Source organism: Eubalaena glacialis, chromosome 6 (assembly GCF_028564815.1).
Source record: "Eubalaena glacialis isolate mEubGla1 chromosome 6, mEubGla1.1.hap2.+ XY, whole genome shotgun sequence".
Taxonomy (NCBI): domain Eukaryota; kingdom Metazoa; phylum Chordata; class Mammalia; order Artiodactyla; family Balaenidae; genus Eubalaena; species Eubalaena glacialis.
The window spans coordinates 42,335,998-42,357,785 of NC_083721.1; the positions used below are offsets into that span (position 1 = coordinate 42,335,998).

At 36.0% G+C, this 21,788-nt stretch overlaps 2 protein-coding genes and 1 non-coding gene across 4 annotated transcripts in view; 1 reads left to right on the forward strand and 2 right to left on the reverse strand.

The window, feature by feature from the left end:
• Nucleotides 1-2,004: 2,004 nt before the first annotated feature.
• LOC133093235 (small ribosomal subunit protein uS2-like) lies at nucleotides 2,005-2,452 on the reverse strand. Its single transcript, XM_061192990.1, has one exon. It carries the CDS (start codon nucleotides 2,432-2,434, stop codon nucleotides 2,069-2,071), a length of 366 nt encoding a protein of 121 aa, XP_061048973.1. The 5' UTR covers nucleotides 2,435-2,452; the 3' UTR covers nucleotides 2,005-2,068.
• Nucleotides 2,453-2,616: 164 nt separating this feature from the next.
• Nucleotides 2,617-2,766, reverse strand: LOC133094153 (small nucleolar RNA SNORA62/SNORA6 family). The gene has a single exon (XR_009701372.1). It is a non-coding gene; the product is annotated as a small nucleolar RNA SNORA62/SNORA6 family (small nucleolar RNA).
• A 2,668-nt stretch (nucleotides 2,767-5,434) lies between these two features.
• The window catches only part of EPHA3 (EPH receptor A3), a 359,795-nt gene continuing 343,441 nt past the window's right edge, over nucleotides 5,435-21,788 (forward strand). For both annotated transcript variants that reach the window (XM_061192991.1, XM_061192992.1), the window contains exon 1: nucleotides 5,435-5,522. In XM_061192991.1, coding sequence (XP_061048974.1) covers nucleotides 5,435-5,522 — 88 coding nt within the window. The remainder of the gene's footprint in view (nucleotides 5,523-21,788) is intronic.

Below are 21,788 nucleotides of genomic sequence, written 5' to 3' on the forward strand. Positions count from 1 at the left end.
GGAGATCTCTGATCAGTGATCTTTGATGTTACTAATTAATTAATTAATTGTTTTTTAATTAAAGTACATTGGTTTTTTTTAGACAATGCTATGACATGATTAATAGACTACAGTATAGTGTAAACATAACTTTTATATGCACTGGGAAACAAAAAAATTTGCGTGACTTTCTTTATTGTCATAGTTGCTTTACTGTGGTGGTCTGGAACCAGCCTGTAGTATCTCCGAGGTCTGCCCATATTGGTATATGCTCGGGTTTCATTCTTGGCCAACTGATCTTTCTGCCAACACTTTGCTTACATGAATGAACCTACTTATTTTTTCATACTAATTACAGTGGTCCCTCCCTCAGCATCCTTCAGGGATTTTTCTAGAACCTCCTTGAATACCAAAATATGTGAATGCTCAAGTCCCTTACATAAAATTAGAAGCACAATCAATACAGTCAGCCCTCCATATTATGGGGTTCAGCATCTGAGCAACAGAGGGTCACCTGTATTTGCAGAGGAAATTATTTCCAAAGGAACAATTCCAGTCAAAGTCTTTGTCTCCTAATATTTCATCTACTCTTGGCTTTCCCTCAGGTCACTTCATCTATATAAACCTAAAATAGAAATTTTGTATTATGCCCATTCTCTCTTCTCAAATCTCTCTTGCAGTCCTGACTACCTCCTCACTCAAGCCACACATTGAAAGGCCTCCTAGACATATCCAGCTACCTCATTGCTCTTAATCAGTCTATGAAGTTGTTTGCCAATTCCACCCAGTTACATTTGTGTGATTTGTAGTTCTACCATCACTGCTCAGTATGAGACCCTCTAGATCTCTTTTCTAGATCAAGATAAAAAAAATTTATTGAATGATTTTAATGTGTCAAGCACTAGGCTTACACTTTATCTGTACCATCCCAAATCTCATATAATCCTTACAACATCCCTATGAGATAAGATCTATTATTATTAGAATTTTACTAAGAGTAACAGAGCCAGGGCAGTCTGGTTCAAGAGCCCCACTTGTACCTCTGCATGATGTTGGCTATTCTATTGTGAAGGGATCCTAATTGGTCTCTTGGCTCCTAATTGGTGTTTTTGCTTCCGTTTTACCCTCCCCACTTAACTATGTCAAAATGATCTTTCTAAAATGCTAATTGAACATGTCTCTCTTCTGCCTCACATCACCCTCAAGTCCAGGCTCCTTAGAACAGCTCACAGAATTCACTAGAACCTTGCTCCTCCCTAACCCTCCTGTCTCCTCTTACCCATACCCCTTGACACTGCCTCCAAATCCATGTGCTAGTAATAGAGGTATATGTTATTTCCTCCAAAAAGCATGCTTTTCATGTTTAATCTCTCTTCTCCGAACTCTGTTCTTTAAAACACATCTTTCCAGGTGCCACTCAATTGCCATCTATTCCAAGGAATTTCCCTTTAATTCCTAACTTGAGATACCCCCACCCCTCCACCTTGTACTATGAAAATACTCTACATGCAACTCTATCTAACACTTGCATAATTTCTTGCTGTGAGTCTGAATTATTTTAACGGGCCCTCTTATTCATGTTTTTGACCTCAGTGTGTAGCACATGATTAAGCACATGTTAGGCACTCACCTTCTGTTGAACTAAACAATGAGGGGAGTTAAATATTGCAAATGTCTTAGTCATCTCCCTCTTCCTCAGCCCCCAAAATCCAGTTTTTTCCTTTGGGGTATATAGTTTGTTTCACCTCAAACGTATATTTTAATTTCATCATGTATCTTCCTTCTTTCCATCAGATGGATTCTAGTTCAGTTCCTTATTACTTTAGTTATTTAAAAATGGCTTCAAATCTCACCATTCTGCCTCTGATTTTCCCTCCTTCACATTCAGCAGTGGTTCTCAAATGTCAGGGATCAAAAGGATTACCTGCAGAGCTTGTCAAGTTGCAAGTTCTTGGGTCCCAACCTCAGAGATTCAGATTCCATGAGCCTGTGGTGGGCAGAAGGGGTGTGCACTTTTTTTTTTTTTTTTTTAGAAACTGTTTATTTTCCGTCAACCTATTTCCATTTTAGGAGTTTGTGGAAGAACAGTTTAAGACCACTCAGTGGTTGTTCCTACCCACTCAGTGGCCCGAGCAGTGAGAGCTGCAGACCAGTCTTCAGTGGCGGGCTGAGCACTCCAGTCAGTGGGGAACTGCTGAATAGGCACAGAGGGCACCTGTACACCTTCGGACCAGTCTGCCACCTCAGGCTGAGTAGCAGTGAACTCAGGAGCTGGAGCAGCCCATTCATCCTGAAATTCCTCCTTGGTCACAGCTTTCTCAGCTGCCGCCTGCTCTTCCTTTTCAATCTCTTCAGGATCTCTGTAGAAGCAGAGATCAGGCATGACCTCCCATGGGTGTTCACAGGAGATGGTGCCGCGCATGCGCAGAACTTCCCGGGCAAGCATCCACCACATCAGACCCACTGAGTGAGCTCCCTTTTTAGGATCTTACAACAGGATACATCAGGTTAGTCTGAAAACAGAAATGCCTGAGAGGTCCTACGTGAGAAATAATGGAGAAAAGCAGAAGAAAACACAGGACATTTTAAAAATGTTTTTTCATCTCTCCTTAAAGCTTTCATACATTAAAATCATACATTTGTAGCAAGTATTACTATCAAACTCCACTCATTGGGCCAGAGACCCTTGTGGTGTTAGCGAAAAACTTGCCCCTCAGGGAGCACACTACCTACACTTGTGAGTTTATCGGCCAGTGGCTTCAACTCCAAGCTCTAACAATGTGCAGGGGATGTGCACTTTTAGTAAGTATTCCAGGTACTTCAATAGCAGGTGGACCCTATACAACAGGTGGAGATGCTCAATGCTATCAGTAAATTTTTTTCCTAAAACCCAGATATGATCAAGTTCTTACTTGCTGAAATGCTTTTTATGTCCCTCTTTCATCTAGAATATATTGTAAAATCATTGACATGTGGCATAGACATTTCTGCAGTTTCCAATCTGCCTTTCAAGGAACATCTCCTACCACTCTGTCCCCCCACCTCTTCTCTTTCCTGTATCCTAGCCCTTTTGGTATCACATATGCTCTTTGCTCTATACATGTCAGATGCTTTCTTTTGCCCTGACTTGGAAACTATTATGATTTTGTTTATGTTCCATCTGCTTGCCTGCAGTGCCTTCCAAACCATTCTCCAATTAGCTAACTCCTACTCATCCTTCAAACTACAACTCAGTTATTACTTTTTTGATGAGGCTTTCCCTGAATTGGCTGCCCACACCTCTATCCCTCCTGCTACTACTTTGGCTAAATTCCTTGCACCCCTATGTTTGCTGACATCATTCTTTGTCACATCTATTCAAAATGGCATTCAGATTATGGAAACTTCTTGTCCAATGTCTCTTGAGCTAGAGAGTCTATAATTGAGAGATCCTATATTATTTACTTTCTATTCCCAGGCCAGGAATTGCTTTTTACTTATCTTCACACTATTGTAGCTTCTTTCAAACATGAATGCCTCTTTCCACAGTGATAAGCGGTTTAAGTGTGAAAAGAGAAGTAGTGTAAGGGGAAGCCAGTATACGTGGATATCAGCACATTGCCATGTTTTTCCAAAATGTTTTTAAATTTTGTCACTTCCAAATAAGGCTTTATTTTCTTTCAAGTTTCAGAAAAATTGTATCTAAACCTAGAACAATGGAAAGACTAAAATTGTGTTGGAACTTTAAAAAGTGCCAGAGTCACCACTATCTGAATCTTCTGTTCAGTACCTGTCATTATTTTCAATTCTGGCAGACTTGGCACTTGAAGGGGGTTCTACAGCCTCCGGTGACATAATGTGGGAAGAAGTTAGAGATACAAAGTAACAAGGCACACACACAAAAAGTTAGCAGTCAGTCTTTTTTCCTGGCTTCCTCTACCCACCCACCCCCAACCGTTGATCCCAGCAGACAAACTAGTATCAGAAGCCACTTATTTAAATTCATGTGAAAATCATGTTCTCTCATTAAAAACATAGTGTTTGTGAAAAGAATACTTATTAGCAAGGCCTTTCAAATCCTTATTTAGATTCCACAACTTAAAGCTCTAAAATTGATCGCTGATCTTACAGCTGTCAACTTACCTTTACTTTCCAGAGTTGTGCAAGGAATGTAAGAGTCTTGTTTTCTGTTTAGAATAGGAAAAGATAGATGAGCGGGAGGATATTTGAGTGATAATTTTCTGAGGAATATTTTAAAGATACGCAAGAATAGTTCTCAAAATAGAAATTACAAAATTATTTGGCTGAAATAGATTGCAATTATGTTGTCCAGCAAGGGAACTGGAAATAAGAGAAACCATTTATAACCATGGTGTAAAGTAAGTGAGAAAGTGTAAGGACACTATTATTTAGTCTTTGGATTTGGAATGCTAAAGAACAGCTTCCAACTATTATCAGATTGGAAGTGGCTGGAAAGCTAAATGGGAAGCTGTGAATTATGCATTGTTTATCTCACAGAACTCAGAGATCCAAATGCTAGATAGTGAAGGAGGGAGGGTAGTGATGTGCTGTCAAGAACTTCAGGCTTGACTTCTATTACTCTTATTTATACCCATAGCATAGAACAAGGGATGCCTGCTGACCTGCAGCTATTCCTAGGGCTGGGTTTGCTCACTTCCTTAGGATGCTGAAGGTTACTTCCTAGTTTGGAAAACCAAAGTGCACTTTATGCACACGGAAATCCTATGCCAAATCGCTTTAAAAAGTCCTGACACCACTTGGTGTAGAAGTGAAGAGACTTTCTGATCTGGGGTGCGTATTAGTGTCTTTCTGCACCAGAAAGGGCTTGCAAAGAGTTTTGATCCCATTGAACACAGTGAAGGAATAATCCCAATTTTCCTTTGAATACAATCAACAATCTTTTCTTTTAAATGAAGGGCTCCTGTTCTTTTAATAACAAACATTTCTCTGGCATTTCAGTTTCTTTTCCATTCACTCTGCCATATGACACTCTAGCAGGGTTTCTGGTTTCTTCAGGGGATTAACCTACAAGAGCATGTACTGCAAACAATAAAATAGCTGCTTTCCATTGAAAATAAGGAGGGGGTGTTTTTCTCTCCCCACCGCTACCCTCCACCACCGCACCATCATAACTTCGGGATTTCCTGCGCCTTTGGTGACGCCCGCGACCCCCACCCCCTTCCGCCCCAGCTCGGTGCTTCAGAGCTGTCTGCGAGACCCCGCGCGCTGTCCTGTTCTTCTTCAGCGCTCGCTTCCGACGGCACTAGGACCCAGGGATGTCCCTGAGCGAGGTTCGAGGAAAGGCAGCCAGACTCCTCCTTATCTCCAGTGTCAAACTTGACATCAGCCTGCGAGCGGAGCATGGTAACTTCTCCAGCAATCAGAGCGCTCCCCCTCACATCAGTGGCATGCTTCATGGAGATATGCTCCTCTCACTGCCCTCTGCACCAGCAACATGGATTGTCACCTCTCCATCCTCCTCCTTCTCAGCTGCTCTGTTCTCAGTTGCTTCGGGGAACTGATTCTCCAACCTTCCAATGAAGGTAAGCCAGGTACAGCGACGCGCACAGCCCTGCCCCGCGGGGCTAACGCTCTTCCAAGCACGTTCTCACCGAAGCCTTTTCAGGTCGTCGAGGTCCCTCCGAATAAAGCAGTTTGCTCTCAGAGTAAACTAAAGAGGTGCTTTTATTTTCGGCTGTCTTCTAAAACACTCTAAGAGATAATTTTGGATTGCCTAAACCTAAAATGTGTTTTAAATCTGATACCAATTCAAGCAATTATCTTGTTTGCCGATTTTAAGCAGAAAGAAAGAAAAATCCTCCAGTTTTACAACCCGGTATGTTAATTGCCAAATAGTCATGGCAGTATTTTATTTCCTAATTATGACCATGTAGTACTCTGAGAAGTTTAAAAGAATATTCCACCCTCCTCTCTAGATTCTTTAGTATGTTTAAAGGTAATGACAGGTTGTTCCAACTTAGGATCATGGCATTTAAGAATGGGCTAAAGCGAAATCAGAGTTTGTTGAAGCGGAGATGTGTGTGTGTGTGTGTGTGTGTCTGTGTGTGAGTGTGTGTGTGTTTATGTTGCAACTGCTGTATTGAAGTGATGTGTATCCCGCCAGGCGGTGGTTTGCTCTGTGGTACAGGTTCTAATGAGCAGCATATGCCACGTTAACATAAGTAATATTTGCAGGAATTACAATAAGCTGAGATTGGATTTTCTTTGTTTAAGGGCTTATATACGAATAGGAGAATGTATTTAATGAATAGTGAAAACTCCTGAGTAGGTGTAGTAAATAACTGAACAGCAAATTAAGAAAGAATGTTCATATGCAGCAAAGGGTATTTCCTTAGTGCTGGGTTATTTATTTTCCTCCTAATGGGCATTCATCCCTTTTCAATGGATTAAAGTGCAAACCTAATATTAAGGACACCAATGTTTCCTATAAGATTTTGTGCTTAATAGAGACATTGCCTTTTTCCTGTATACCTTTTATGATCTATTCCTAATGATTTGTGAATATAATCGCTAACTCTTAAGAAAAACTTTTCTGAATAATTGATTGCTTTCAAGCAACACTTACAACTTTGATTTCCTCTTAATCATTTTGAACTTATAACAATAATATTTAGCAATTTAGCAATACTGAGAAGTTGATGTGCAAATGCTACATTTTATGTTATGTCACTAACTAAAAAATATATTGGCAAGCCAGTACCATTGTATATTGTATATATTATTTTTTAAAAACACAAGTAAAAACTCAAAAATATTTAGAAACTTTTTAATTAAATATAAAAACTGCCTCTCATATTTGGTGACCTACTTTCACTGCTAGTAGAGCAGTTTAATTTCATTCTTTCCTTAGTGACTGCTTTTATCAACTTGGCAGATTTCATTAAATTTTTTGTCTTTTTTTATTGGGAAATTAAAAATTCTAAAATAAAAGGATCAAGAAATTATCTTACCTTCAAGTGACTTTTTTTACAAATCAAATTAAAATGTTTATTTGAAAGTAATGGTCAATCATTTTTTATGAATGAAAGGCAAGCGTAGTTATCTGTATAATGAGTAACATATAAGTATGTTAAAATTAGTGTTTATTCTTTTTGTTTCTTTGAAAATATTAAAGTATTGATAATAGTAGAAAACACTAATATTATTCCCATATTGCTATGATAAATTGTATTTCTCCAGATGGAATATTTATAAACTATTTAGATAATGGATTGTAGTGAATTAATAATGCACAGGGATATAGTGAGTCATTAATGAGAGTCATTATTTGTGTGCAAAACGTAACCTTTCAGTAAATTGCAAGAGAAAAAAAGACCTTTTAAACTTATTGACACTTACATAAAATTAATGAATATTAATTTAATGAAATAGGAATTATCAAATGCAAGTTGCTTTTAAGCCACACCTTATGTATATTTGGGTATATAATGCATATTATTATACAGGCAGATACACATTGACAATATGTATATAAAAAGGTGAATATATTCAGAAACCTCACATAATTACATTTAATTTGCTTGGGCAAAAGTTTATCTATCCATTGTTTGTGGGATTATTCTTTCCAGATCACGTCCTATGGTAGTCTCCTTTCTCTTCTGAGGTCATGAAGGGAAGCTTTGAAACAAAATGTAAAATGAATGATTTAACTTGGGTAATACTTGAGTAAGATTTCAAATATTAATGCAATAGCTTGGGACATAGTAGTAGAGTTGAACAACATGAAAAGTGAAAAATCCAAGTATGTGCCAAGATTTCTATGCAATTCTTCTAACAATGTCATTTGAATAAAAAGCAATGCTTATGAAAATTCATATATTGGGTGGAAGGAATAATGATAAAATGAATCTCATTAATAAAGGTTTCTAATATAAATTTTGAGAACTGAAATACAAAATACTAGGTTGTATTTAAAATGATATGTTAAAAATTATATTTCAACACTATAGAAAATTTACTAGAAATTTACTAGAATTTATTTTGCAATCTATTATGAAGATAGTCATGATAGAACTAAAAGAGAACAAAAACCTAACCACTGATTTAATTGCTAGGAAATGTGCCATTGTGTGACTTTTTTTTTAAATTTGAGAATTGATAATCAAATTTCAATTTTGAAATGCCATGGGTTCATGATAAGAGAAAAATACTTAGAAAAAAAGTTTAGTATGAACTTTGCTTTTATTAATCCGGTTACAGATAACTTTCTAATATGCCTTCAAGAAAATGATTCCAGATGATACTTTCTATGACTGGCTTCTTTGATGATAATTATTTATAATTTTGATGATTATTTAAATCAAGAATTGGCCTATATACTTAAATAGAAACTTTACAAAAGCTGAAGGGAACTTTATTAAAATCTTACCAGGTCTGTTTACATGACACACTAAGAAAAGACTTCCATGGGAAATCAACTACTTTTCATGACAAAATAGGATTGTTACATTATGTATTATTAGAAAAGTTTATATATTTGCTCCCTGTTCCCATCCCAGATGGATGATGAGAATGTTAAATAAAAATAACTTTACAAAGAGGTTAAAACTGGATATAAAGTAAAGAATTGACTGTTGTTTGTTTAATCTCTTTTAGCAGTGGATAAAGTAATCTCTTTAGACACTTCTACATTTGAAGCTTTCTGAGGCAGAATGCACTGCTTATTCATCAGTACATAATATACTAAATCATTTTTCTATCCAAAAGTGTTTGTAATTTAGATTAACATTTACCTATAGAGTCCTTTACACTGGAAACCAGTTTTCAAAATTAAAGTGAATAAAATTCAATCTTCATATATATACTACTTTTTTTGGGAGACTTTTATTGGAGTGGTAGGCACACTATATGAAATGTATTTCACTGAACGTAAGTCACTTAAGCACAAAAGGATACTATGTGATCGTTTAAAGCTTAAAAGTAAAACTTAGAGATGAACACTGTATGCTTCCCTTTGAATATTAAGCAAATGATGGAGACAATAAACATTTAAATAATAGATTTTTCCCTTTTTAAAAATCAGTATGACTTGGCATCATTTTTATGTATAAACACTTATCCTCAAATAATAATACATTGTGGTTGAAATGTTAATAGAGAACTAAGCTGTCATATCACCTTTATAGTTTTTTTTAAAGAGAGTTTACATTTGCTTTTAATAGCATTTTATCATTCTAGACTAAATAATTGAATGCATTATACATTTTTGTAATTTAATAGCTTTCCTAATAGCTCGCCCCTACTTCCCCCCAACAGTTATAACTTTGCTATTTGCCTGGAGGTAGGAGAAACCTTAATTTCACTATTTTATAACCCACAACAGTTAACACTTGACCTAGGTCATTAACAGGATTATCAGCAAATTTGTTTAAGCTTTTACTGACAACCTGAATTGCTACGATAATATTTTGATTGTGCCGGAAAGAAACTTCTTGCAACCTCTCAAAATCTATCATGAAATTAATTCATTCTGAATCTATATCTTCCTAAAGACTAATATTGATAATAATAATTCAAGTGGGGAAATGTCCACTTTGACACCCCATTCTCCTTACTCTTATGTTTTATATATCACACCATTCTTGTCCTTGTTATAAATGAGAAATTAAAAACTCTTAAATAGTAAATATTCTTGCAATAACAATAGATTTATAAGGACAAACCAGCTTCATCGTAACTACGAACAGATTCAATTTTATACTTTCTTATTATTGGTACTGTAGTTAATATGATTTTTCTACCCATTTCAAGATATAAAGTCAATTGAATATGTTTATAACTCAGAAGCAACTGGAACCATAAAAGGGAAACTACATATAACAAAACAACATTACCCCGTGGAAGATTATGGTTGCATTTTATATAAAGTTGTCTTTCCCATGAAACACTAGTAATTGGGAGCTACAATGAAAAGTACATAAAATGAACACAAACATTTTAAACAAAACGTTGTGTACAATCAGAACTTAAAGGTTTTTTTTTAACATTGTGTAGTAGATTTAGGGAGTTTCATGTGAAGATTTTTATTACTTGAATACAATTATGGTTTACTCTTTGCTTTTATAAACAATTTAGTAGTTTCACCTTGACTCATAAGAAACTTATTATCTTTAAAGAAAAGACTTAATAAGATTCTTTATCGTGTCTGTATATTATCCACATTTTAATATTCAAATTTTGGTGTGTTCTTTAAGAGTCCTTCACTTTTAATAGTTTCTCAAAATAACTTTCTTTATGAAGATCCCTAAATGTTAAAATTGTTTCTGAAACTCTGGATTTTTTTCTGAAATAAAATATATGCAATTTTTAAACATCAAATAATCAGTTACATATGCAAAGGATTTTTAGAGGCAAAACATATTTCCACAGGATATTTGATTTACTAACTTCAACACAAATGGAAACAGCAAGAACTGTTCTTGAGAGTTACATTCTCCAAGTCATAAAATCTTCAAGAAAATATTAATAAAACTTTCCACAAATCATCAAAACTCAATAAGTTCTTACAGACATTTACTTACTAGGAGATCTGTGATGTGGGTTACCTTTGATTTTAGTCATTTTCCAATGATTTTGTTTGGCATAAATACTAGATGGAAGGAGAAATATGTATTTCTTGGAAAAACACTGTTTTGCAAATCATTTTCTGTGAAGATCCTCAACTTTATTTTTTACACACTTGTCTTTAAAACTTTTAATAAATCTTGTTCTTTTAATTCCTGTTTAATAAAAGATTTAGAAAAATAGATGCAGGTGCCCCCTTTTTGATTCTGTTTTCAGAGATCTGGATTTTATCACCAGGGAGGGTCAGAGCAGGGCTTTTACCAAGTGCACAAGTAGCTTTCCACAGATTTTTCAAATAAAGGGATGACTGGTGGTGTAAAACGTTCATTATATTATTCATCCAGGTATACTGAAAACCAGGATTCGAAATTTATTTCTAAGAAATTTGAAAACCTTAATTCTTCTGTAATGACTTTAGAAATAAAAACATTCTTGGACGTTTATAAAATGCAAAGGATTCCAAGACACAAATCAATCTAGGCAGACACCCCTCCTGGAAATCAGGGTGTGGGCACATGTGCACCCCTTGATTTCACTCTCTGTGTCTGTTACCAGCTCCCTAGAATCAGGTAGTTCTTGGAATCTGGCAGACGTTTTCCTCCTGGAAAAGTCTGAAAGTCAGCAAGTTTTAGTTTGCCTCCTACCAGCTTTATGTGAAATTAAAAAAAAAAAAAAAAAAGGTGGTGGATTACGAAGAGAAAAAACGTCTTTGCAAGAGAAAAGAAAATAAAAAGTCGTTTAGAAAGATGGAGAGATAGAGAAATGCAAAGATTCTAAAACCAATGATAATATTTGTCTTTTGCTTAAAAGAAAAATATTTATCACGTCAAACATCTGGCTAATCAATTTTTAGTAGATCTCTAAAAACCTGCACACACACACACAAAAGGGTGTGTGTTTGGGGCGGGGTGCGGGTTTGGGGGGCGTTGCGTGCTTTTGTTTCTCCTCTCAAGTTTACACGCTTTTGATTTTTCCCCTGAAGAAAATATTTTGTCTAGGAAAGTTTTGAGAGTGTAAGCCAAACCCCTTTGGAAGCCTGGGCGTATGCCTGTGGAGGATGGATGGAATCAAAACCAGTTCAGCAGTAAAGCCTCCAACTTGGAGTGATGTTATTAAACTGGAAGCCCTGAGTGGGGAACCCCCTCCCTCCCTTCATTTTTAAACCATGTCCTGCTGTTCCAGTCAAAGCAGAGGGTGAAAATCCACATAATCCAAACCAACATGGTGAAGTCAGAATAATAGGCGAGGATTGAGGGGGAAAACAAGTGGCAGCACTGTACAAATAAACTGTTGTGAATAACCTTAGCCATGAACTGGGGCGGCCACAGGAGGTATGATGGCGCTTCTCTTCCTTCGCATCACACCTCCCACATTTGATAATGCAATATTGATTAAATTCCAAAAGTGTGCCCTGAGAAATTTTAGCACGAAACAGAGCTTTACGGGGAATTCCAGGGATGTGGCAACCGAGGGTTGAGCAGGCGCCCTCGCGGCCACCACACCCACCACCAGGGCATCTTAACCTCAAACTCTCCTCCGCCGCCGGGACCAGGCTCATAGGTGCGGCGGGAAAACGGAGTCTACCAACAATTCACTACTTTTCACTCCTCATCGGATTCAAGATCGGATCAGAAAAGCCCATCTCCGGGTCCACGTCCCCCAGCTCAGCTCAGCCCTCGGGGTTCGGTGGTTCTTTGTGCGCGAGCGTCTCCGAGCCTGGCGGCCAAAGCGCGCTGCCCGGGCGCTGCGAGCCAGCGCGGCCTCCCGCGGGCGGCGGGCGGCGAGCACGCGCGGAGCCCCTGCGGCGGCCGCCTTCTTGCCGGCGGCCGGCGCCGGGCGCTCTCTGCCGGGGCGGAGGCTGGAGCCAGGGGAGCGCGAGGGCGCCAAGTTCGGCGGAAACTAGCGCCGGGCGTAGGCGGGGCGGGCCAGAGGCAAACGTGCGCCCTCTGCCTGCGGCCACGGAGCTGCTGGCGCTCGGAGAGGCGGCGTCCTCCGCAGCACCTGGACTCTCCTTACCTGGGGAGAGCGCGAGCGGCTCGGACGCGCCAGGCAAGTCCCAACTTTCACAACGGGCTCTGACCCGAGGTCTCTGTCGCCCCCACCCTCAACTCCCCACCTCCCTCCATAGCAGGCAGTCTTTGCAGCTTGGCGTCTATAGTTGGCGCGGTCTGTCCTCCTAACTTCCGGCCCCGCGAGGTGACAGGTGCAGGAGGGGGACAGGGTTCTCCAGGGTTCACAGAATTCCCTGTAGAGTTGGGAAAGCGCCTCGTACCCGGCCCGCTCGGTTGGGACGAGCCTGAGACGTCCATTGTCCTGCTTGCTGCTGTGTTTCCCGACCCCTTTGCTATTTCTTGAATTTTCAAAAGATGTCTCTCCAGACGAAAATGAAGAACTTTTTTTTTTTTTTTTAGTTTTCTTTAAGACCATCTACTGATGCCACCTGTTAGGTCCCTCGGGAGAGCTAAGGGGCATGTTCTACAAACCCCCTCCCCACCCCGTGCACAATCGAAAGTTGTCTGTTTTCCCCACAGCCCCATATTTGATTGGCACCGTTTTTTTTATTAATACAGGATTTTCCCTCTTCTGATTTTGGGAGTAAACCTGGAATGGGCCAGGAAGGGTTTCTGGGAGCGGTATTACCGAGGTAGGTTAGTAGTTGTATGATGCTGATGTTCGTGTGGTCATCAAAATTTTAGTGTTTTCCATAAAAGATAGAATTGGTGAATCCAGGGCATTCCAAGACTAAATATGGCTTCAGTGTCATGCCCAGTAATCAGATAACAATTACACAGAGTTCCACTGGTTGGAAAGATTTTTCCCTCACATTGTCGTTGAGTACTTACTGGACCTCATTTAATCTTAAAGCCGCCCTAAAGTAGGTATTATGACATCTCCCATTTTACAACTGAGGAAATTAAGTAAACTCATCGTAATAAAGTAGTAACTGAGCCTGGCCCTCTCTTGTCTGTCTTCTGATTTTAACCTCATATGTTTTCTCCTGTACACAAATGCCTGTAAATTAAGGAGGTCTCCTATTCAGGAAAAGCACTAGCTTCTCAACCTCAATCCTACTGACTATACTAATGTGTCTTGTTGACTCGCAAAAAAAAATCTTAGAAATACTCAGTATTGGAGTGAAAAATCAGACTTCAAAGTGCTTTCAAAAAAGTACTTCAAAGAGTACTTTGAATCTGCAGTGTTTACCCTCATAAAGTATGATTATCTGCACAGGTTGGGGACTCACTAAGAATTAAAAAAAATTTGATGTGGATAGAGGAATAAAAGATGTGATCTGTGATGTGTTTTCTTCATGCATTCTTACCTCTGTCTTCCTTTCCTGACACTCAGACACTCCTTTCCTCACCCTGGAAAGATTCTTGTCAAGAATTCCATACACAGAGATTGTGAGGCAATTATCAATATAACCTGGATGTGATTTTTTTTTTAGTTTTATATAATAAAAATGAAGTGTGAATTAACTATTGGAATTGTCATAAAGGTCAGTAATGGGTGGAAGTAGAACTTGGCCTAAAAAGTAGACTTTAATTTCTATGGAAACTTTCCCCTATTTAAAAGATAATTTATATATTACTTAAGATGAGAAAATAAATTATAAAGACATATCCTCTTTCATAAAAACACTTGTACTCTAAGTGGAGGCATTGAGAAAAGGTAGCTAAAACAGGGTTTTGAAAGGTAGCAAATTAAGTTGGGGGCAATTATATTTTTCACGTGGGTGTTTCAGCACATATGTTTTGCATTAATTGCTGCAATAAATTCTGTTAACCTGGCAAAGAGCAAAAATAGCATATTGATGACATCAGGCTTTCAAATCAGAAAGCTGCTTTCAGTACCTTGCTTTCTTCTCTGCAACATGAGAAAAAAAGTTTTCAAACATGTTATCCTTTAGGTTCCCAATGAGTTTTCTAACCACTCAAGCTACTGGCACATTTTCCATGAGCAAAAGCGAAGGCTTAGCAACAAACTTTTGTTTTCTCACTTGTGATGGATTAGAATCAACAACTGTTTTCCCTACTATTTAATGTTCTAGTTCATATATGATTTTGCAGAGCTCTCTCAAGTCAAGAAAATGTAAACGTGACTTCAAAGTCTCCAAACTGAAATGCCTCTTGTCTTAAGACAAAAATTCTTGACAGATTACCCAGTGGGGACTGGAGCGAGGGGAGAAGCCTGGGTTAATTTTATTGCTGATAAGTCTACTTAATCAACATGAAAATGGTTTCATCTTGAATTTTCTGTATATTCACTAAGGGGAGGTTAATTTATCGTCTTTCAAATAATAAAGATAGATCAATAAACTCTGCAAGTCCAGTATAAAAATAACACCCATTTCCCCCCCCACCCCCGCCCCCTCCCTTGATAAAAAATGAGACTTTAAAATTTATTTTTCTCCAGTGATAAAGTTAGTTGGTTTCTAATTAATATGAAATTTAGGCATTCCCTATCTATCTCAGAATGAGTATGGGAAACAGAGAACAGCTTGTTAGTAGTTAACATATACTTTATTTCTTGATTTTCAAACGTAATTTAGCAATAAATAAAATTCTATGGATTTTAGAAAGGTATGTTTTTTTGTTGCATATGATAGCAATCTTCACACTGAGAAGTTAGGCTGGGAAGCTGATTTCCAATCGATTCCTTGCAGATTGTCTAAATAATCCTCTGGTTAAGCAGAACAGCACTCTGAGGAAAAGTCTACGTGCAACACTGTGTGTGAGTGTGTGTATGTATGTGTGTGTGTGTGCATGTGTGTGACCAACAGTATTGTCCCCTTACGTAACTGAACCATTCCCTTTAAATTTTCCTTTCCAAAGGTGATCCTTTGGAAACTTAAGTTTTACTACCCTAGCCCTAGTGAAAACATTAGAACTCTACATTTAATTTTAAAGGCATAAATTTAAAAAACATTAAAATGAATTAAGAAAAATGTTAAGAAAAAAATTAACTCATCCTTCATAGTGCAATAATTTGGTTTATTTACCAAACAGTGCACACCTGAGAATCAGTTACTGGATTTTGGAAAAGAAGGTTATCGACATGTTGAAAGGCCTTGAAGATAACAGCTTAGTTGGGACAGGTGACTACAAAATGAATACTTACATAAAAAAACTTTTAACATAGACGTGAAAGTTATAAAAAGTGCATTATGAATCTTTACAGAAGATTAGCTTCCTAAAACAGAGTCCCTGGAATATAAGGAAGATTTTTTTAAAAAGATAAAGTTAGTAATAACAACAGTAAATTAGTAAAAACAAAGGGAGAAGACTAAATGATTTGCCTAATTTCCTGTGATAGGGATAATTATAACCCAGATTTTTTTTTACTGCATATATCTAGAAAACTTTATAAATAATTTGAATGAATGCATAATAAATACATATACAAGTAAAAAGCACTTTTGAAAGAACCATTCAGAAATAGCTATTTTAATAAACACATATCTAAGCTCAATGTAAATTCTGTGTGAACATATACATGCACACACGTGTGTGTATTGGAAATGCACATGATTGAATTTCAAAAAAGACCATCCCAAAATAGAAGCTTCTATAGGTGCTATTCATATTATGACTACACTACCAAGAAAAAACACTGAGATTTGTCTGAATTCTGCATTCTCTTGCAGTGATAAATGAAGTTTCCTGACCACCACAGCACTAATAGTTTGATACTTTCCTTTGACACTATGCTCCTAATATGAAAAATAAAGGGCTAGGGTTTTGAATTAAACTGATAGGCATGTGGCACTTCACTGGATCCTTTGTGGGCCTTTATAAAGACCCATATTTATACATTGAAGAGTTTGTTTATATGTGTGTGTGTGTATGTCTGTAGACAACAGTCATGGTGTATGACATAAAGTCTAGGTGTAGATATCCTCTAGAATATGATGAAGTCAAAGCTATATCCTGATTTTAATTTTCCAGAAATTTAAACCAATTTATTCTGCATTATGCTTCTTTTAAAATTAAAAAAAAGTTTTGTGATATAAAAATGTCCAAAGAATGTTTTTAAATTGAAATTTAATTTCATCACTACACTTTTTGTTCCCTATGTTAAAATTTGAATCCTTATATCCAAGGGACTTCTAAGCACATTTTTATTTTGAAAATAACTACTATATTAGAATTGTTTTATAGGCCACCTTCTACATTCTATTCCATTTTCATAGCCATTGTTCAAACCCTGACTAAACAGGTAGCTTACATTTAGTAGTCAAAGGTTAATAATCAAGCAATATAATAAAAAATATATACCAAGACAGCCTGAATTTACGGTGTGAAGGCAAAATATATGTGCTAATGCTTGAGCACCTATTTGCCCTAATGATTATTTATATAATTTCAAATTGAAGGATATATTTTCATTTTTCACTTTTTAACCTGTCAAAAAAGTCCTTTCAAAGTAGAAATAAACAAATTTTTCTGTTCTAGAACACTTTAAAAAGCTAAAATGTGTTGAAAAAGTACAATGTTTACATAATCATTAGTGTTCTACTTTTAGTACCTTACATTTTGGGAAACACATTTCACTTGTCTAAATGATTCATAATCTAGGTTGACAATGCACAGAAGCAAAGAGACCTGCTATTCTAGGGACCATTATCAAAGCTGAGGTTGTTAATGTAGTAAAACCTCATTGACAGTAGAACATCCCCACTCATTTATTTGAAAGAATTATTTTGTTATAAGAACACATTCCCAAGGGATATTTTAATAGCTGTTTTCTCCATACGAGTATTAATATCAGAGTGACCTTCAGATTTCTCAGATTAAAAAGAAAAAAATATAAAATTTTAACACTTTAGAAACAACACAGAGTTAACATTTACTAAAGTATCCAAGTTTTCAAGTGGAATTTTGGTCTGTGTTTCTGTTATTTCCTTGAGCTGCTCTAGTCATGAGAACACAAGACATCTTACTGTAAGACTATGTTTTGATTCCAACGACCTCTTCCTGCTGTTGGCAAAGATTGAGATGCGGCAGCTAATTACAGTTTCTTCTTTAATTAGGACCTGCCTGTATAGAAGTTAATCTAAAATTATTGCCCAGGAAGAAAAGCTAATAAGAAAAAGTTGATAGTATACCACCTTGTCCAGAAATCTGCTTGTATCCCATAAATAAGCCATTGATACCATGCAACAAGAGGTTTTTCACAGAAATGTCTAGCACTACACATTTTAAAAAATTTTTACATAATTATTTTACTTGGTTATTTGATTGAGAAATTATCATAAATTTATACTTCTATGACACAAAATGCCTGTAAAATTTAACATAGATTACAGGAAGTTTTATCTACCCAAAATTAATAGATTATAGTTGACTTCATTTATAGTTTAAAACATTTTTATAATTTTTAGTCTGTGAAATACAATACTAATGATCTATTACAAAGATGTTTTAATTATGTTTAGTTAGAAATAAACATAAACAGGAAGCCTATAGGAGCTGTTAACTAAGAATATATAATCCTAGTAGATAAAAGTTATGTTGAAATAGATAAGTACATTAATAAAACTGACTTCTCTAAATTTCTTCTCTGTGGCATACCTGGGTGTGTACAGTAAAAATGAAAAGCTGAGCTTTGGTGGACTCCTGTCAGAAAATACATCTTGATTTCTTGATTCCATGTTATGGTTGACCAGAGTACCATACAGAGAATTACAACACTGAGATCAAAATGTATTACTTCCTGTATCATTTTCTTCTATTTGCAACATTTAAGTATAACTTAGGAGCAGATTAAAGGACTCTTCTGCTGTCTGTAACCTAGAGCAAAGCTACTCTTTTCATCATAACAGAAAGTGATGAAAATGATAAAGATAAATAGTGTACAAGAAATGTGACTGGGACAATTACAGTGATGGCACAAACAAGAAAGGAAATATTATTTTTTAGTAAAAACAAGACATAATCAAAGGATGGGTTTGTTTTCTGCTGTAGTGGTTTCATAGTTATTTGCACTTGGTTATAAAAGCACCTTATAACTGAAGGTTTTACAAGAAAACATGTCTGTTATTACAAGTCTGAAATTCTTTAGCCATTAAACCCTACTGTTCACCTTGACATTTCTAAATGTTTTCTTAAATGCAGCTATAGCATTACCGCAAAGCATAGATATGTTATTGAATGATTGAAATGATCTTCCACTTCAGTAAGAAATTGTGGCATTTAATTTTAAAAATTATTTTAGTACTGTCTGTATATTTGCAGCACTTAATCTAAAAGATGTGAATATTTGTTTAACACTTAGTCTTTCTAAGTGGACAGATAGCCACTATGAATCAGAATTTTGAAATGCTCTTGAAAAATCTTGGTGTATTAATGATTCTTTAAATGTAAAACTCCAGAAATTTATACCCAAAGTTTTTAATCTGTCCTTACTAAATGAGAACATTTTTTGCAAAATGTGATTTTAATGACTGAGTCCTTTAAAAAATTTTAATGAATTCTTATTAGTAAGAAGGGAAGGTGGTATATAAATTCTTGGCACAGACAATTCTTTTTGACATTGTCAATGCCAGTGAGCAAAGGAGTAGACATTTGATTCTGTCTCTTCATTATCATAGAGGGTAAGAAGGGAAGAGAGAACAAGACTCCTGAACATCTTAAATCCATAATTCAACCAAGTAGGAAAAGTGACAGTAAAGATCAGTGGCAGGAATGACAGCAAAGGTTCCTTCTTTCCAGAAGCACTTACAACCAGTATGAGCTAGTTTACCCTACACTTTGTTCTTATTCCTTTACTTCATTCTACGCCTTCTAATTCTCATCAGACACCACACATCATTCTGACCAGCAAATCTCGTGTTAGTGCCCACCTGAAAGCCAATTCAAGGAGACTGAGTGAGGATTCCCTTACTGTTTTCATGAATGTAAACCCCTTCACCTATTTATACATTTTTTTCTATTTAAAAGCAGTGAGACTAGACAGAGTAAAGCATGTGAAAGACATCCAGAACCATATCCATCCAGACTTCCCACAGTGATTTTTTTTGCCAAAAACTCCTATTTATATCTCAAGTGGAGTTCTAACACTTCAAAATGTGTCCAAGTTAAATCACTTTTAGAAGTTAATATATGCTACATAGCTCTTTGAATAGAAAATATTCTGAAATTAATGAAATGACATATTTTCTGTTACAAACCGAACATATTTGGAAATCAACCATTAGAATATGAAATCTGGTAAGAGAACATTTATATCTTTGGCAAATAACCTAGCATGAGGCAGTCATTAAAGAATTAGTCTATTTATATATTCCCACCTACCCTTAAGAATAATTTCCTAATATTTTTGTTAAAATTCATAATTGTGAACTCAAAAATTTTAGCAATTAAAATAAATATTCCATGTTACAAAGTGTCATTAAAACTCAGACTACAATATATTTGTACATCACAATTCTATCTGCCCTGGCATTTGAATAGTGGCACCACTTGAAAGGCTATGATCAGGTCTACATCGTTTTTGGGAGAGGAAAGCATTAGTAACTAATGTTCTTGCCTGTATCAGTGTGGGGTTTAAGACATTGCATTGCAAGGTTAGATTTAGTCAATGTATCCAGAGACATCACTCTCAGCAGGCTGACTTTCAAATTCCATTAACTTTTCTCTTCTTCTTATCTCGATTATGCTGCACTCAAGATTGCTATACAACAGATCACAGGAGACTTGAGGTTTATATCCTGGCAAATTCCAGTCTAGCAACCATTGACTTTAAGTGGCTAGAATTCTTAGACTGTGTTGTTCTTATTTGGCTATAAACAAAAACACTTTATAAACCCCAAATAGGTGCTTTTAAAAAGTGTCTTGATGTCACTTTTCTTCTCTATTAGGCCATATATTGATGGTTGATTTTCAATACAATTCAGAAGAATTGTATTGGAACTGTTGTTAGATAATATTTTAAGTTTACAAGAACATTGAATCTGTATAGCATGTTATAACCTCAGGTGGCTTTAACTAAATTTATATTATTTGATCATCACAGCAACATTGTGAGATAACCAGTGCAGACCTAATTATGTTTGATAGACAAGCGGATCAGAATCATGAATAATGCTGCTAATTGTGTGTTCCCTCATTCATGCTAAATGGAGTGCACTAAAAATTCAATTTCTGAGTAAATGAAATAAATTTAATTAATCTCTTATACCAATTTTAATTGACAGTGCAATACAATTCTTTTTGGTTTAGCTTTTCTCCTTTGAGTAGAAGCCAAATGCTGATGTGATAAATCCAGTCCTTTTCCCCCCATCATTATCATCAGAGAAAACTTAAGGGTATAGTTCTTGAGTTAACAACCTACATTCCAATGAGTAATTTACTAAGTGGAGAAAATATTTATATCTTCCTTGCCTCAAACACTTTTTTCCTCTGGTTATTAATACTGAAATTAAATCAACCATTCATCTTAGCAGGTGGGATAACATATATTCATCATTTAGTACATATTCAATTATTACATACATACAAAAACACTGAATCATTTAAACCCCTGAAGGTATTACAAATGTGATCCAGTGATTTATGAATACTGGCCCTGTAAATTCTACAATGCAAATCCTGTGTAAAACTCAGAGAAATCAACTGCTGACTGTGATAGAACCAACAACTGAACTAGGTATGTCTTTATCAGAATAAATGTTGGTAACATACTTTAAAGGTGAGGATGTATTCTCATATTTTCAAAAATTCTTTAACATTATATAATCTGAAATGTTATCTGTGACATTAATTGGTAGAAGTTTTTAAAATCATTTTCCAGAGATAATTTCAATATAATTAATCATACTGTTAATTTCCAAACTGATATCCTGGGAAATAATTCCATTATGGAAATTACACTATGTAATCCATGCAGCAACTATCTTCTTCTTTTATCTAAATATAATTACTTCTCACTGGAATTAATTTATTGTGAGGGAAAAAAGTTTAATCGTTAAGGAATTCCAGTGTAATAGGTTAAGTTTATGTGTTTTTTTTCCTCTGAGAACTTTATCTTTTTTATCTTAATGATTAGGAATTTTTCTTATACTCACCTGGTATATTTATCATCTAACCAGCTAACCAAATATCTTCTTTCAAAAAGCAGTGCTTGAAAATTTAGAATTCTAACATCAATCAAATATAATTCTTTTTCTTAACATTTATATGATTTATGTTTCCTTTGTAAGAAAATAATTGGGATGATTAAAG

Bases quoted from the DNA above. Each gene is read 5' to 3' on its own strand.
- LOC133093235 (XM_061192990.1), bottom strand. From the start codon at position 2,434: ATGTGGTGGATGCTTGCCCGGGAAGTTCTGCGCATGCGCGGCACCATC.